An 18577-nucleotide genomic window follows, 5' to 3' on the forward strand; every position below is an offset into this window, starting at 1 on the left:
TAAAACAGAATTGTTTTGAATTTAGCAGTGTCACATATAAATGGTAGAAAAGACAGCAAACCTGCTGCAAAAAGAGCTTACCTTATCCACTTTCTCTGAAGAACACATAATTTCAATTTGTTCATGGCACTGCTTTTGGTAATGAGCTTTTAAGGCATTTTCTTTTAATCGCAGTTCCAGTTTGAGGCATTCTTTCCTGATTTCCTCTCGATTTGTGAACAGACATTTCAAAATTTGCCTAAACCTATCCGCAAAATTTACAGTAAAACAGACTCAGATATATAAACACAATTTACCTTCCCATGACTTTTTGTAAAGTGTATTACAAAGCAATGAAAAGTAAAGGTTAAAAAGAGAAACCTTGTTTAAATGTTAGGGTTCCTATTGACATTACAGTACAGTAAAATAAAGCGAATAAAAACAGTGTTGCACTTACCTGTAACTGTTGTTTATCTAGGTCTTCCGTGCAGGCACACATGGGACTGCGCATGCGCAGGACCACCGACCTGAGGTTTTTATAGCTCAAAACCAACAGGGGGCACCCTCAGCCCCCCCCCCCCCAGCGCACATGCATGGCTGCTTTTCCCGCTGAAAACAGCCCCTAAGAGGGGGGATGCCCCTGCAGTACCCTCAGTCCTCTTTTGCCGCCATACCCAAGGGAAGTACCAAGAGTGTTAGCGGGGAAGGAGGGAGGGTATGCGTGCCTGCATGGAAAACCTAGATGAACAACAGTTACAGGTAAGTGCAACATTGTTTTTCATCGACGGTCTTCCTGTGCAGGCACACAGGAGATTACGAAGCTTAAATACCTGGGTGGAGACATCGAAGTGTTGTCACAGGAAGATCAATTGTAGGACCGCTGTACCCACTGCCGTCTCCTTTCTGTCTAGGATGTCCAAGGCATAATGCTTGACAAACATGTCAGCCGAGGCCCACGTCACTGCCTTGCAGATATCTTGGAGCAGAACACCTCTCAGGAGAGCTGCTGAAGATGCCTGGGACCTAGTAGAGTGAGCATGAACCTCCAACAGAAAAGGTAAGTTTGAGGTTTTATACCACAATAAAATTGTCTGAACCATCCAACAAGCCAAGGTCTGGGGGCTAGCCCTCTTACCCTGTTTCTGACGCGAGAAACAAACAAAAAGGAGGGAATCTATTCTAAACAGTTTTAAACGATCCAGATAAAAGAAGATTGCCCTCCGTACATCTAGTGTGTGGAGGGCCTTCTCGGCTTCTGTGTTCTGGTTACCAAAAAAGACAGGTAGAGAGATTTCCTGAGAAAGGTGGAAGCTAGAAACTACTTTTGGCAAAAAGTCCACCTTAGTCCTAAGAACCACTTTTCCAGCGTGAACCTTCAGGTAAGGGGGTTCACAGCATAATGCAGCTAACTCCCCAACCCTCCTGGCAGAAGTAACGGCCACCAGGAAAGCCACCTTCATAGACAGAAAACGTAGGGAACACATGGCTAATGGCTCAAAGGGCCTAAACAGAAGCCTAGTCAAAACCTAGGGCAAGGAACATTGAAAGACTATAGTTCTGATAGGGGAAACAAATTGTTCAAGCCTTTCAAAAATAATTTAGATGTATAATGAGAAAACACTGTTTTCCGGTCTATCGGGGGGTGGAAGGCAGAAATCGCCACCAAGTATACCTTGATAGAAGAATTAGATAACCCCCCCCCCCCGCTTAAGTTACCAAAAAAATTCTAAGACTTTGGATAGGGAGGAAGCTAGAGGATCGGAACCCCTCCCCGGACACCAAGCACTAATCTTATTCCATTTAATGGTGTAAGACTGGCGGGTAGATAATCGCCTAGCATTTTATAATATGTGAGTCACTCCCTCAGAGAAGGCATATACTGGAGGATCAGCCAAGCTGTCAGTTTGAGTTTGTCTACTCTGTGGTGTAACAACCCTCTGTAAGTCAACAGGTCTGGGCTTGTTGGAAAATGGTACATTTGAGTCTGCAACCTCAGGAGAGTGTGGAACCAAGGCTGCCATGGCCAATACAAAGCTACCAGGATGGCTGATGCCTTGTCTGCCTGAATTTTGCTGAGCACCCTGGACAGAAGTGGAACCAGGGGAAACATGTAGGTGATTGAACCACCCGAGTTGAAATGTGTCTCCAAGTGATTTGCGGCCTACGCTGCCTCTGGAACAAAAACGGGAAGTCTTGCGGTTTTCCTCAGAAGCAAAAAGGTCTACATTGGGAAAACCCCACTCCGTAAAAACGGGGTGTAAGTAAGCGTCCTACAGGAACCACTAGTGGTTGTCCCCCTGTAGATCTGCTACCGTGTTGTCTACGCTGGGAATATGAACTGCTTGAGGCCACGCCGAATGAACTGTGGCCCAATTCCAAATTTTCACAGCTTCCTTGCACAGAGTCACTGATGCCATGACTCCGTTTACATAAAACATAGTAGTTGTGTTGTCCATACGTATTTGGACGGTCTTATTCCTTATGGTACCTACAAATGAAACCAACGCATATAACACTGCCCTCAGTTCAAGCAAGTTGATATGCTCGTGATGTTCAGAATCATCCCACACGCCATGCACATAGGATCACTCACAGTGAGTGCCCCAACCGAGAGTGGATGTGTCCGTAGGAACAGATACATCCAGTTGTCTGTAACCAAACAATCCCCTTATAAAGGTTTGAATCAGCCATCCACCAGTCTAGGGAAATAAGGACCTTCTGGAAAATGCTAAACCTCTTGTCCTGAGAATCCCTCTCAGTGAAGAAAACTGAGCTAAACCAAAGCTGCAAGGGGCGCATATGCAACCTTGACAAAGATACCACAGCAGTGGTAGAGTCCATATATCCCAACAAGGTCTGAATGAGCAGGGCAGTTTGGAATCTGCACCTCTTTAGCCTTCTAGCCAATGCCTATCTTCAGGGCACTCTCAGAAGACAAGGACCCTGCGTCCTGGATTCCATCAATAATAGCTCCTATAAACTGAATAACTCTGTGGCAAGCTTGGATTTCGTTTGATTGACCAACAGGCCCAATTTAAAGCAGGTGGACAGTGTGATAGAAACTTGTCCGGTTACATCATCAGCAGAATGTCCGACAATCAGCCAATCATCTAAATAGGAAAAAATACAACACCCCTGGAGTCTCAGATAGGCTATCAGTATCGCTATACATTTTGTAAAAACTCGCAGAGCTGTAGATAATCCAAAGGGGAGAACCCTATACTGGAAAATATGAGTCCCATAAGTAAAACGTAGGAATTTCTTGTGCTCCAGAAAAATAGAAATGTGAAAATAAGCGAAGGTATCAGAGTTAGGACCGCCTGCAAGGTGGTCATTTTAAATTTGTGAACCCGAAAAAGCTTATTCAAATTACGGAGATCCAAAACAGGTCGGAGACCCCCATCCGTTTTTTATACCACAAACAAATTGGAGTAAAAAGCCCAATAGTGAGGGCTGATTCGTAACTTCCTGAATAGCTCCCCTTTCCAGAAGTGCTGAATGTTCAGCCAATACCCCGGATTGAGACCCCCTTAGTAGTAAAAGAAGGGAGTCACAGACATGGTAACTTCAAACATTCAATTTTATAACAAACTTGAACAATTTTTAAAACCGAAACATCAGAGGTGACCAGGGGTGTGCAGTTCGGGTTACTGAAACCCGAAAAAATCCCAAATCACCCTGATTCGGGGTGATTCGGGAAAACCCGAATCGATTCGGGAAACCCGAATCGGCATGCCCCGAATCGATTCGGGGCACCATTTTGCTAGGCGCTTGCTCTTAGAAGAGGGGAGGGGGGAAACTGTCACCCCCCACCCCTCTTGCAAAGGAGGGAAGGGAATCCTTTGCTTTGCCTTGCAAATGCAAGGTGCATTCATTGCTTTGCCAATAGCATTGCACCTTGCATTTGCAAAGCAATGCCAGCATTCTGAGATTAACACCAAAATTAACAGGTAGGGGAGGGGGAGCAGGAGGAGGGTTACTGTTGGAGGGGGGGGTAAGGCAAGGGAGGGGGGACATTAGGAGGCACCAATCCCACTGCTGCATCCTTCTGCCAGCCAAAAGATTCAAATCTTTGGCTGAGGTTGCAGCAGGGGAAGGGGATTTAAATTTGGGGCAAGAGTGGTCTGGAACAGTTCTTTTTTTTTTTTTGAAAATTTTTTTATTGGGTTAGGATCAAATGTTTACACATTACAGTCAATTTTCCCATTTCCCAATTTCTAACCCCCTCCCTTCCCCCCCTTTTGTTGACTTCCAACAGTTTTCCAACCCTTTGTCCCTTTTCCCTTACTCTTTATATATTCCTCTATCTAACAAATGTATATTCTCCCTTTATTCTAAGCAATACTTCTTTAATTATTTTTAATACTCTGTACCCTGTGGTCTGGAACAGTTCTGTTGCTGCGTGCTGACTGAGAGAGGAGAGAGGCTGCACCTGGAGGACATCTGCCTGGAGGATCAACTGTGCTGGTCTGGACATCCTGAGAGGAGACCTGGTAGGCCTTTTTTAAAATTTTTATAATTTTTTTTGATGCTGTCTGGGCAATGTGCTGCTGTGGCCTGCCTCTGCAAAAAGATGCTTCAGTTTAGTCTGTCTTGGAATGGCCTGGGGGGACATTTTCAGGTTGGGCAGAATAGGAGAATGTTTGGGGGTGGGGGGGGGTTCAGCATTGGTTGTTGTGCTTTCTTTCTTTAATGTTTCCTTTGTTATGCTTGAGTGTAGGGTGGTCTTGATCTACTGTTTCCCAGGCCTAAAAAATGAGTGTGCCAGCTTTGGGCCTACACAGGCTAGAAGCTCTGCTGGGTGGCTTTGGTGCCTGTTTGCTGGCTGGCCTGGCACTCACAAGCACGCTTCACAAACTGGATTGGTGTGTCTTGCTTTGCTGTTTCTGGTCCCCTTCCTCCAATGCTTCCCACCAGGCTCTCAAACAAGTGTGCCAGCCTCTGGCCCACACATAGGCCTGCTGCTCTGGCTTTGGTGCCTGTTTGCTGGCTGGCCTGGCACTCACAAGCATGCTTCACAAACAGGTTGCTGACCGTTCGTGGACCTCTTCTGGACTGGGCTGCACTGTACTTGGAGGACATCGGCTTGAGACCTCTGCGTGTGTGGAGGATCAACTTTGCTGCTGGACATCTGGAGAGGAGGACTGGTAGTTTTTTTTTAAAAAATTGTTTTTTGAATTTATTGCGGCTGCTGTGGCAATCTGCTAGCATATGCTTTAGTTTGGTCTTTATGGCTTGGGCTAGGAGGGACATTTTCTAGTTGGGCAAGAGGACATCGTTTGGGGGTTGGGGGGGGTTCAGTATTGATTGTTGTGCTTGCTTTCTTTAATGTTTCCTTTGTTATGCTTGAGTGTGGGGTGGGCTTGATCTACTGTTTCCACCAAAAAATGAGTGTGCCAGCTTCGGGCCTACACACAGCGCTGCTCTGCAGGGTGGATGTGCTGTTTTACCACTGGTTGACCCTAGCCTTTCTGTGGGGGGGGGTCCTGCATGCCACCTGACTTTTAACTATGGCACCGCTTCCTCATAATGGCTTCAGGACTGTCTAGGTCCAAAGCAGATCGGGGCCTTGACTTTTGGGGGTTGTGTGTGTGTGCAGCGTGTTATTGACTCTGTTAACATGATTCCACCTTTCTTGACAGCATCGCGGAGGAGAGAAGGACCAGTTGCACGACCGCCTGAACATCGCTGGACTGCAGGACTGGTGAGTGAGTCTGGGTTTACATTTGGGTGGGCTTAGGGGTGGGTTCTTGCTAGTTTGAGAGGGGGGAGGCACATTTTCAGACCACTACATCCACACCCCACACCACAGAAACATTGTTCCCGCTAAACAGTGTCTTAGGTAGGTAGGCCAGTTGGTAGGTATTCAGTGACTAATTGCCCTCAACGTAATCGATAGGGAAACCAAGCGTAGTTTTTTTTAAAAAACTAATAGGGACCCAGCAGGAAAAGCATTAGTGAGTGAGAGTTAGGTATGAATTCTATATATATAGAAATTTGGAATAGCTGTCAATAGGCTTTCCATTAGTGCCCCCATAATTAGGGTTCCACTGCCCATGTCTGGCACCCGTGGTGGAGCCAGGCCGGCCCGGGCATACTAGTGTGTGAGTGTCTAAGGCTGTCTGTCACCTACTGGGGTTTAGGGCCAGCTCAATTCCGGAGGAATTCAGCTGTTTGGCAGGCTCAGGTTCCCCGACATAAATAGGGTCGCTTAAAAAGGCACTTGATTGTTCATCTCCAAGTCACAGAGCCACTAGAAGCACAGATTTAGAGTAGGTAACTTAGGTCTCGAAAACAAAGTTGACCTTTGTTTTCCCAAGGTTTTCTGATTAGTTAGTGTAGATTTCGGGAGGGGAAACTATGTCAGAGAGGAAAGCAGAGAGGGGCCCCGGGGGAAAGGCTAGGGAGAAATCTAGATGGGAGGAGGGGAGGGAGAGGGGGACTGCTGCGGCAGCCCTCCCATCTGAGCGGAGGAGGCCCTCCCCTGCGCTGCTGCCGTTCACCAGCCTGGCTTCTGGAGACAGGAAGAGGGTTCACAAGACTCTCTTTCCTGCGGCAGCTGCTGGAGGGCCACCCCCAACCCGGGTGTGTGAGGCAGTGGCTTGCACTGGGCGGGGGCCTGCTGCTGAGGCTCCTCCTCCTCCAGTGGTTACGAACCAGCTGCTGGAGGAGGGGCAGCATGTGGTGTCTCCTGGGATGGACGTGGGGCATGTGACTTTTCCATCCCTCACGATCACCCCAGGAACCCGGAGGATGTTGAAGGAACTGCCCGTGAGACCCCCCCTGGGGCGGTCCAACCCAGCTTCCTCTGAGGCCAGCAGCAGGCCTCTCGCGGCTGTGCAGGAGGAGAGGATGCAGGAGGAAGAGGCAGAGACTGTGGTGGAAGAGCCCACATCTCTGCCCCTTCAGCCTCGTCCATCCCCACCTGCCCGGCCGAGAGTGGGACACGGTGTGTCCGGCCAGAGCACCTCACAGAAGGTGCCTAGGGGTGGGCCCAAAAGCACTTCTCCTGTGAAGCGTGGGCTGCCCTTTACCTCCGAATTCTGGAAGCACTTCCAGACAACGGAGGATTCCCGAACAGCCCAGTGCCTGCATTGTGGGCAGCGTGTCAGCCGTGGCAGAGATGCGCAGCATCTCACGTCTGCAATGAGGAACCACATGAGGCACCACCAGGCGGTGCTTCTTTGGGAGGAGAGTTCAAGTGGCGCCACACGGCCGCCAGCTAGCCAGAAGGAGGCAGGCTCCTCTGGTGCTCTCCCCCCCAAGGGTTCCTGTAGGGAAGGGATGCCAAGCCTCTCTCCCGGAGATGCTTGGTAAGCAGGGCCCTAGTGCGCCCAGAGAGGGGATCCAGAGGGCGAGCCGGCGCCTCACGCGCCACATCGTCAACATGGTAGCGGTGGATGAGAGACCGTTTTCCATAGTAGAAGACTTCGGCTTTTCAGGGCTGCTCCACGATTTCTTTCCCTGGTACACCGTCCCTGCTCGCACGACATTGAGCAGATCGGTGATGCCCTCGTTTTACAAGGCTGCCAGGGACATTGTGAAGGCTCAGCTGTCCTGGGTTGCCGGGAGAACTGTGCACTTCACATCCGACATCGGGACTTGCCCAAGTGTGCAGCAAGCGTACCTCTCGCTCTTGGGTGAGGCGCAGGCAGGCTGCGAGGGGACACCTGTTGACAGGGGGGACGCAAGAGGGGCCCTGCCGTGCGGGTCCCTCTGACGCCCCCTCTGCGCAGGCCCCCCCACGGCCACCACCGGAGTGCCGATGGAGATGGAGCTGCTCCGGTGGGCCTTCATCCCTTCTGGGGTCGTGAGGACCGCGAGAGAGGATCCGGCGGAGGCAATGGTCAGGGACTACCTCGCGGAGCCCTGCAAGTCGCTCTCCACCGATCCGCTCAGCTACTGGGCCAAGAAGGAATCGGTCTGGCCGGACCTCTCCCTCGAGGCGCAGCGGCTGCTCTCATGCCCATCGACGAGCGTGGAGAGCGAGCGCGTGTTTTCTCATGCGGGTGACATTGTCGGCCCACATCGTACTCGCCTTCTCCCATGGAGAGTCGAGCAGTTGACCTTCCTGAAGGTCAACTCTCGCCTCTTTAATTTCTCAGGACTGGACTTCCAGAGTGACTGAGGTGAGCCCAACTTGTGGCCTGCATCCTCTGTGAGTCCAATCCTTTGGAATCGCGCTCTCCCCTGCATAAAACCCTGTAGACGCAGTTAAAACCGGCCAGTAGAGGGAGGGTGGTTAGGAACCAGTGGCAAATCCACCCAGCAATTTGAAAGCCACCCCCCCCCAGGGAATTCAAAACATCTCCAAGGCCTGAGACAGACCCTGTGGGACCAAATTTATTCTGAAAAATAATGCCCCAGAAACATGGATTGCCACTGGAGGGAGAAATAGGTTAGATAGGGATTGCTTAGGTGGGGATTAGGGAATGGGAAAATGTCAGATCCTTCTGTTTGGACTGTTTAAAATGTTTTTCAGTGTTGAAGTTTTTTATAAAAAAAAAAACCCCAAAGTTGAAATCTTTGTTAAGAGTTCAAATTTTCTTTTAAAAAAAGAAAAAACAAAGAAAAAGTTGAAATGTTGATGTTTGGTTTGCTGGGGGGGGGGGCGAAGCGGGAAGAGTTGGGGATGGGCACCAGCCAATGATGATGTCTCGCAGATGTTTCCAGTTACATGCTGAGGCTGATGTGTGTGTGAGGGGGCGGGAACTCTGCAACATTGCTCCACAAATACCAGTGGTCTGTGCCTTGGCAGTGCCAACTCCAACTTTGTGTGGCTGAACTGAAAGCATAGCCCAAGGAAATGACATTGGTTCTGCTGGACCTTGTTGCAGTGGTTTCCCCCCAATTAAGTTTGGTGATGGAGGGGTGGTTGACAGATGGGCTCATGCGCCTAGAAATAAAGAAATTGTGAAAGAGAAGTCTTTTTGTGTGGTATTTTGTTGTTAAAGAGGAGGCGTCGAGGGGATGAGCAAATTAGTATTTTATTTCATGATAGTTGTGTTATTTTCTGACTAAGAGTCTAAGACAATGCTGTCCTGCCTGTGGGTGTGCCCTGCTGCCATGTTGCCTACATCTGTCCAAGACAGAAAGTGTTTTTGACCCATTTTGCCCTCCCGCTGTGCAACCCACATCTTGTAATGCTGTTTTCAAGTTTTGCTGATTGTCTAATATTAATTGAGTTGTGTTATGTTTGTGTAGTGTGACTCACCGCAAGCATGCTGTTTTCATGCCCTTTTGTGCCCTGCTGCTGTGTAAATTTAAGCAGTTCATGAAATGAAGTGTTTTTGAAAGGTCGTGTTATGGTTTTGTTGAATCTCTGATTTGAAGTTGGTTGTGTTAATTTTGTCTAGGGGACTTCTGTTTTCATGCCCTGTTGTACACTCCTACTGTATAACCCAATTCAGTTCAAAAATTTTAGAGCTTGTTAAAAAAAAAATTAAGATTCTCTGATGTGTAGTGAATTGTGTAGTCCTTTTGTGTGGGGGACAATTAGTGTGATTTGATGTGATTTGTTGACCTATTGTACTTTGAAAGTGAGAAAAGAAAGTTTTTTTTAAACTTGAATCATTGTGTGTGTTTTCCCTTCTTTGATGTGAGGTTGGTTCCCAGCATTGGGAACAATGGGGCAGGCTGGCCAGCCTTCTCTGTAGGTGGTGGGGGTGTCAGGGGGTGGTTGTCTGTGTGTCAGGTCAGGTGCTCTTTCCCAGGAACAAGTTGGCACTCAGGAGTTTGCCCACCATTGTGGCACCCCTGGGCTGTGCGGATTTGCCCTGGGAAAGAGAGTTTAGAAGTTCCCAAAGGGGAAGGGCTGGCCAGCCTGTTCCTGGGGTTATGGTGGGTGTAGGGCTGCTGGGGGTGGATTTGGGTCTGTGAGGAGCTAATGTGGGGCTTTGCGTCTGTGTGTGGCAGCTGGGGGGGAATTGGGTTTGTGTGGGGCAGTAGGGGGTGGACTTTGGGTGCTGAGAGCACCTACTTGGGGAGGCCATGAAATGCCCCCCCCAAGTGGGAGCAGGCTGAGCCTTGGTGGGGGGGTGGGAGTAGAGGTGGGAGAAGGGCCCCTGAGGGTTGGGGGGCATTTTGCATGCAAAATGCCACCCCTGGCAAGACAAGCCTCCCCCAGCTGTAAGTAGTAGAGAAAAGAGCACCTACTTGGGGAGGCCATGAAATGGCCCCCCCAAGTGGGAGCAGGCTGAGCCTTGGTGGGGGGTGGGAGGAAAGGTGGGAGAAGGGCCCCTGAGGGTTGGGGGGGGGGGCGGCATTTTGCATGCAAAATGCCACCCCTGGCAAAGGAAGCCTGCCTCTTCATTTTTTCCCCATAGGAAAAAATGAATGAAGATCAGCAGCAGCAACCTAAAGCTATGCCCCTTTTTAGGCGAGGATAGCGGGACCTGGTTTGGGGGGCCATAACATGGCCCCCCAAAGTCCAATAGGCCTGAAACTTGGGGGGGGGGTTGTTAGAGGGGAGTTAGAGGAAGGCCCCCACCAATTTTGGGTTGATTCGGTGGTAAAATGCCTCCCCCAGCCTGGGGGAGGCTTTTTCCCTTTGAAAAAGCTTTCCGGAATCGCCCCGAATTGCCATTCCCAAATCGGCTTGGCGATTCGGGAACAGCGATTCCCGAATCGGCTTCTCAATTTGGGTATACCCAAATCGGGAAAGCCGAACCACTGTGCCTTTGCACACCCCTAGAGGTGACATTACACGACTCAGAATAATAAGAACTTAACCTGACCCCAAACATTGGGGCAGGGCTCTGTAATTGTCAAAATTGCTTAAGGGAGTAGGTCTGCTCCTTAGCGTGCCACTGATGAGCTCCCTGCTTGTTTTTATGATTTTGCTTCCTTTTGGAAAAGGACGACTGCAGGCTCTGATAGGACCACTATCCTTGGAAGGCATACCCCAGTTACGGGTGGAAATGATGCTGGTGACCCTTCAGGAAAGATCTATACTGAGATCTGCCAGAAGGATGCTGTTGAGGAAGGACTCCATAAGAACGCACTGTAAGTCTGTCCTTTAGTTTTTTGGAACGATATTCATCCATTTTTTCTGAAAATAAAGTCTGTCCTTCAAAAAGGCGAGCCTGAACTCTTATTTTTGGTCTCTGTTGGCAACGCTGTAGTTCTCAGCCACACGAACCTACAAAGAACAACAGCCAAGAGCAAGGACCTCATGGAGGTGTCTGCCATATTTCGACCAATATTAATTTGATGGTGGGATAAGCGGACCGCCTCCTCCTGGATAACCATGAGGAAGATTCTCTGGTCTTCAGGTAATTTAGGTACGAAAGTAGCTACCTTATTCCAAAGAAGAAGCTGGTAAGCTGCCATCATAGTCGCATTATTGACAATTTCAATGTTGAGCACGGCGGAAGTGTAAATCTTTCGTCCCGTAGCATCTATTTTCCTATTGTCCTTATCAGAGGTGACAGATAGAGACCGTTGCTTGGTTTTGGCCTGCATCTCCTTGGTAATAAGCGATGAAGGGCAAAGATTATCCTTTGTCCTATAAAGGTTCTCGAGTTTCCTGTTGGTGGCAGGAGTGGAGGCTGGCTTCAAATTCAAGCCATTCAGAAGAACAACAAAACCTTTAATCACTGGGAAGGTGACAGCAGGAGTAGATCCTGAATAAATATGCTGCAGGATCTTGTCCTTCGACCTAGGTTCTGTGAACACAACATTAATTTCCAAGGCTTCAGCCATGCGCTGAAGTAGCTCATTGTACACACGGAAGTCTTTCTGGTGAGTCTGATGGTGGTTTGACACTGGACAGGGGTTGTAGGGCACTCCCCTCAAGAGCCGCCTCAGATAAACGTGGGGTCCGTCTGAAGTCAAGATAAGAATAGGCTCTTATGGAAGGCTCTTACGTTCCCTGGTCAAGAGCTCTGAATAATAGTAGCCCTCCCTGTGGTGAGGGTAGGGAGCCGGTAAGTCGGTCAGCCAATGATCTCTAGAATAGGGGCTATCCCTCCTGTGAGAGTAAGGACTCACCCTATGTCTGGAGCGTCCCTCCTCTCCTTGGATGAACGCGAAGACCAGGAGTCTTGAAATGGTGATCTAGACCGCCCTGATGGAGTAGGGGGCCTCCCTATCAGGATCACATCCTCCTCCATCCAGCTCTTGGAGCTAGGAGTACTGTGGGACGATTAATGGTCCCCTGATCCTCAGTGCTTCTTGCTAAGGGGTTTGGATCCGACCTCACCTCGCAGTTCAGTAGGTGGTTGAGGTGAGATTACACTCTCCAGGATCGCTTTTTCGCATTTCGAAGAGTGATGCTTTTTATTTTTCTTCTTATCCAGACCAACCTTGGACAGTTCCGGGGTGGCTGTCGGATCCGAAACCTTCAGAACCTAAGAGGACTCACTTGGCTGGTTCCGAGCGGATCGTCAGTCCGTGGTGGTAATTGATGCCGAGGGCATTCCATTTCGAGGGGTTCTTGGGCCCGAAGTCTTTGAAGACGAAGAAGCGACACGCCGGGTCCGAGGGGGTTGTTGATCCGAGACCACGATTGGCGCCGAAGGCATTCTACTCTGAGGGGTTCTCAACCTCGATGGAATTGGATCTGAGGAGGTAGGTACTGCCGATTCCGAGGCACATCGAGCCGATGAAGCAATCGGATCCGATGGCGGTCGAGCTAGAATCTCTAGAACTGGCGGCAAAAGAGGAACTGAGGGTAGTGTGGGGGCACCCCACCTCCTAGGGGCCGTTTTCAGTGGGAAAAGCAGCTGCACATGTGTGCTGGGCGGTGAGGACGCCCCCTGGTGGTTTTGAGCTATAAAAATTTCTGAAGTCGGCAGGCCTGCGTGTGTGCAGTCCCATGTGGAACTGGACAGGAAGACCATCGATGAACTATGGTTTTCTCCACATATGAAAATGTACTGTCATGCAATAGTTGGCACACATTTGACAGAGCAGTTACCCTTTTCTACTGCAACTACAGGTTTCAAGAAAAATGAAGTTTCATTATCAGCAGACTGAGCTCTAGGACAGGTCCCTCTACACAGGCCTAGTACAGAAAGAACTGCATTAATTCACACCTGAGACAGTGAATCACAGATTGCAAATTGCCAACAAATGGCATGTTGCTCAGGTCTGTTCATCCAGAATTTAATGTCAAGGATGGGCATTCTGATAACAAGTAGCTAATGTTATACCTGCTTAAATCTGCTGAGTAGCCATTTGCAACACCCCAGTTTATGATATAACCGAGGAGTGTTTTAACCCCAAGCTGCCACAGGCATTGCACAGTAAGGTGTATGGCTTCAAGTTCACATGTACCACCCTCAGCCTCTCCTAGAATAAGGCAAAAGTCTCAAGGCAAAGGATGGCACTGTATTAATTCCACTATGTTTCCTGCTTTTACTGTTCTCAAATGTGAGTATCAACACTGTGGTAAGTGTAAGAGTAAGTGAGGAAAACATTTCATGGACCAAGAAATAATGCAGACTACCAAGAGAGATGTTTTCTAAGACACTGGAAGTTGAAACTCATGAAGACCCAAGGTGGCTTGCACTAGTACCTCCCTGCAACTCTAGAGGAGGATAACAAGAGGAGAAAACTAAAAATGAGAAAATGAAGAAAGTCTAACATATATAAAAAAAGAGAAGGCAACCACGAAGTTTCAGGTTGGGCTGTATCTGAAAATATTGTGACTACTGCTTTGTAGTATCTAAAATGGGTGTCATTGAAGACATAAATCCAGACTTTAAATCTGTTAACATAAACTCTAAAACAGTATGAGTTAGATTTCACATTCTGCAACTGTTTTTAGTAGAAAGGTTAACATTTTTTCACTTAAAGTACTAAAATATTGGTTACCAAGGGAAAACCGTATTGTTAAAAAATATGTCACACAGTGGGATTATTACTTATTATCTTCCCTTTGGGATAATTTCTACAAATGGGGAATAGCAGCTCTATTTTAACTGTTCTAGAGATGTAAATATATGTAAAATTCCTTAATGTATTTTATTACATATGAAAGATAATAAGGTCTTACAGCTATTAAAGTTGGTATGGTGCACTGCTTCAAGCACTGGACTAGGATCTGAGAGACCCAGGTTTAAATCCCTACTCTGCCATGAAAGCTCATTTGGTGACTGTGGACCAGTCACACGCTCTCAGCCTAACCTGCTGTTATAAGCATAAAATGGAGGAATGGTTTTGTAACCCAATCTTGATCTCAACTCCCACCTGGGGAGAAAAACAGGGATAAATATCTAAATAAGTAAAAAATATAGCTAAGCTTAACACAAAAGAATTTTCAGCTTAATTTTCTCATGGAAGCATATCCTTATACTAGACACTATTCCTCTTTTGGCTGCAATGTTTAGTCAATCAGATACAAGGACTGATGATTTCAATCTGGAATCCTGACCTCACCGTACCTGCAAAAGATCTTTACCCTGTACCACATGTATATACAACTACTTCCTGCTGCCTTTCCAAACCCTTGTTAGAGAACTACAGTAGAGACCTAAGCAGAGTTACATGCTTCTAAGCTCATTGACTTCAACAAAATTAGAAGGGTGTAACTCCATTCAGGACTGCGACGATCAGTCATCCCAGAAGCCAGTTTTAGAATCTCAAATGACACATTATGGATTCATTAGCCAGTGCTTGCTTTCTTATGTCTACTGAAATAAAATATTCAGAAAACCAAAAGCTGCAAATAGCCATAATTTAAGGCAGTAATCACACTGCTTTTCTAATGTTTTTCTATCCTCCTGCACCACACATGCTGTCTTAGGGCTAATGGAGCTGTCTCTTCATCTATATAAGTAGCTCTGAACATGACCTCAGAATGCAGATTAATACACAGGCCAGGTGCAGAAAGAGGTGACATTTCTGTAAATCTGAGAGACTTCCCAGGTTTGCAGGAAAAAATATTTTTAAAGGAGATTAAATGAAATTTTAAAATGCAGAGATCTCATGGGGGTTACCTCACTGAGATCTTGACAGCCATTTTGGATTACCTAGGCAACTGCAAACAATATCATCAATGTTGTCTGTGGTTACCTAGGTAATTCAAAGTGGCTGCTGCAGTCTTATTTGAAACCTGAGGTGAGTGTTGAGGAAAAGGGTGTGCAAATCGCAGGGAAAAAAATAGGAGACAGAAGCAAAGTCAGAGTGAGGAAAGGAAGAACAATGGAACAAACTGGAGGGGAGGAAAGAGGGAAAAGGGAGGAAGTGGTGGAAAGGGAGAAACAGCATGAGTTGGGAAAGGAAAAGATAGCAGCAGATGGGAGCAATGAGAAGGGTAGCTGGGAGGGAAGGAAGCAGGGACATGGGAGAAGTTCTTGGGACTGTAAGATGAAGAAAAGTGGAGAGGGCACAGGCAAGAGGACCAGCTGGGGGAGATGAGTTTCCCAAGTCATTGTGTGTCCCCTACTTGTCCCTTATAATGCAGAACTCCAGTAGCTTGTACACATGGTTTGGGTGATAAACAGGGGCTACTACATATGCCTGTGGAAGGCTTATATGTCTTCTCTTTGAAAGAATGGCTAGGCATGTCATAGTACATTGATAGGGAATAACAGTGAGCAAGTAAACTAATATATATCATAGCTATGGAGATTCCCTTCCTGAGAAATAATAACATTTGATTTATATACTGCCCTTCAGGATGACTTAACACACACTCAGAGCAGTTTACAAAGTATGTTATTATTATCCACACAACAAAACACCCTGTGAGGTGGATGGGGCTGAGAGAGCTAGAAGCTGTGACCCAAGGTCACCCAGCTAGCTTCAAGTGGAGGAGTGGGGAATCAAACCCGGTTCTGCAGATTAGATTCCTGCACTCTTAACTACTACACCAAACTGGGAAGAACAGGTGCTTGTTCAAGTGATCTAATATGTTTCTACCTGTTTATCTCCAGTTGTTGCTGACTTCTGTCCTGATTCTCAGGAATAGATGCTTTTTCCAACTCATAGATTCTCAGTTTCTCTTTCAGCATTATAATCTAAAAGAAGAGAACAATGGAATGTAACTAATTTTTGGTTTCTCAGTTGCATCTTTAAAATAGCTTTTAAAATATAAAAACAAACACCAATTCAGATTATACTTACCACAGCACAGAAACAAGATGTATTGGACATTTTGTACACAGACATTAGACTTGCATTTATTTATTTAATTATATTTTATATGTAACTCAGCAACATTAGCTAACAGCTACCATGGCTGACCTACCTCTTTCTTTTGTTCTTCACAAATCTTGGCATACTGACTTATATGACTGTCCAGACTCACAATGTTGCTCTTCAGCTGTGGAGGGGAAAGAAAGATTCAACTGTACAAATTTCTTAGTACTTGTAGCAAAGTGAATATATCTTCCCTTTGAGACAAGAACTGTGTTATGTAACACAGAGAGGGGGGAAATATGTATATAAGTAATAAGTGAGCAGGTCAGATATTTATTGAGGGTAAGATGGAGGAGGGGAGTATGACATTGTAAGTAGTTTTGGATCCACATTGCGGAAAAAAGGTATACAAATTAATAAACAAAAACCAGTGTGTTCAGTCTAGTTCCCCAACAATAAAGTCTGAACAGTTATTCCAAGAGATAGCACTTAAAAAAAACTAAAGCCATCAGACATTTTAACTTAGTTCTTTGATTCCTGCACATTGAAAGCACCGTAAAGGTTACACTGACACACTGTTACAATCTACAAGTTATATATACAAAGGTAAGAGTATAATGGTTTAATTGAATTAAAAAAATAGTGAAGTTTAATAGCATATGGAATCAAAACAGCAATGTATAATACAGCCAATTTCAGTATTACATGTGCCCAAAGTCATTAACTGTGTTGCAGCCTTTACCTATACATACTTACATGGAACAGAATCTCACTGAATTCAGCAAGACTTAGTTCAAAGTGAATGAGTATGTGATAGCAATTTTTGGAGATCAAGTTTAACAACTTACAAACTTGGGGTTGGAAAGGTCATGGCTCAGTGGTAGAGCATCTGTTAACATGGAGAAGGTACAAGGTTCAATCCCAGCATCTCCAATAAGGATCAGGTTGTAGGAGATATGTGAAAGACCTCAGCCTGAGACCCTGGAGAGCTGCTTCCAGGATGCGTAGACAATAGTGACCTTGATGGACCAAGGGTCTGATTCAGTATAAGGCAGCTTTATGTATCCAGAATAAATGTTCATTAGAAGAATGGAGCTCTTCTGTCTTTCCCCTCCCAATGCAGCCCTCTGATCTCCATGGAGGGCTGCTTTTGGAGGACAGGGGCCCATGAGAAATGACATGAGGGGAATCTGAAGCAGGAAGGGAGAAATAGTACACATGTATCCCTCTGGTGCCCAACCCAGCAAATGAAAATTACTTTCAAGCTCTATTAATTTCAGTGGAAGGATTAATCAAATATTTTTTCTCTGAAGGTAGCAAGAATCAATTCTTATGTTGGGCTGAATCATTCCCTCGTGCACCATTAAAGGCTATCACATGCAGGGTTTTTTGCAGGGCTTATTTTTTTGTCTATGGTCTTCCTTATAAAAGGGTGGTAACAGGGTTAAATAGAAAAACAAACCAAGCTAACATCATTTTTGCCAGGATGTCAGGCAGGCAATTCCCATCATCCCTCCAAATTTATTTACTTGCTTCATTATACCTCACCTATCTCTTCAGTGGGGACCCAAATTAGGATACATCATTCTCCTTTCCTACATTTTATCTTCACAACAACCCTCTTAGATAGGTTAGGCTGAGAATGTGTGACTGGCCCAAGGTCACCCAGCAAGCTTCCAAGTCAGAATGATGATTTGAACTCACATCTCACAGATTCTAGTCCAACACTCTAAACGCTACACAACACTGGCTCCCAATTGATTAATGTATCTTATTAACTTGTTCCCTCTTTAAACCATGCCATTCAAATAAGGGAAAGAAGGGAAGCAATGAAAACAAAAGAGTTGGTGTCTTTTCTGTAAGAACTGAGATTTTCTTGTCTTAAAAAGTGTACTGTATGATTTCAAATATGAAGCACAAAAGAAGACTGGGTATTTTAATCTGCTAATTGCTGTTTTCCACAACTACCATAAAAATCAATGTTTCTATAACTTGCAAGTATTGGTGTATAACTTCCTCCTTCTCTCTTTTAAAAGTTAATTTACTTACAGAGGATTTAATGTCCTTAGCTCGGTTGGCATACTTAAGTGTGTTATATGTGTCATCATAGAACATAGAAGAAGGACTAACAGCAGCTATAATTATGGTGCGACAATTTCCTCCAAGAGAATCCTTCAGTAACCGAGTAAGCTTGCTGTTCCGATAAGGGATGTGCTGTTTCTTACTCTGGAAGAACAAAAAAACCCAAATGGAAAATGACAAGTGTTTAATGGTTTTCTCAGATTACTATAGCATCAGATCATGACCTACTATGAACAACTGTTTCAAACTGTACATCAATGGCAGGTGATAAAACCTCAAAATCTTTCATTTCCATTAGTAATTTTCCTGTAATGTTTACCCAGTCCCTAATATATCCTGTTATGCAGACACTGCCCTGTTCTGCCCTTCCAATTTAACTATTAGCATTCTCTTTTCCATTTTTAAAGGGATGGTTAGATGCCACAACTCT

General features: G+C 46.2%; 1 protein-coding gene across 1 annotated transcript in view; it reads right to left on the minus strand.

The window, feature by feature from the left end:
• Positions 1-18577, minus strand: part of KIF18A (kinesin family member 18A) — a 141460-nt gene that overhangs the window by 105157 nt on the left and 17726 nt on the right. The window contains exons 7-10 of the mRNA XM_054972147.1: positions 18115-18291; positions 16175-16249; positions 15847-15944; positions 82-244 (exon numbers count right to left, since the gene is read on the minus strand). Of these exons, the coding sequence (XP_054828122.1) occupies positions 82-244; positions 15847-15944; positions 16175-16249; positions 18115-18291 (513 nt within the window). The remainder of the gene's footprint in view (positions 1-81; positions 245-15846; positions 15945-16174; positions 16250-18114; positions 18292-18577) is intronic.

Source organism: Eublepharis macularius, chromosome 2, assembly GCF_028583425.1.
Source record: "Eublepharis macularius isolate TG4126 chromosome 2, MPM_Emac_v1.0, whole genome shotgun sequence".
NCBI classification, from domain to species: domain Eukaryota; kingdom Metazoa; phylum Chordata; class Lepidosauria; order Squamata; family Eublepharidae; genus Eublepharis; species Eublepharis macularius.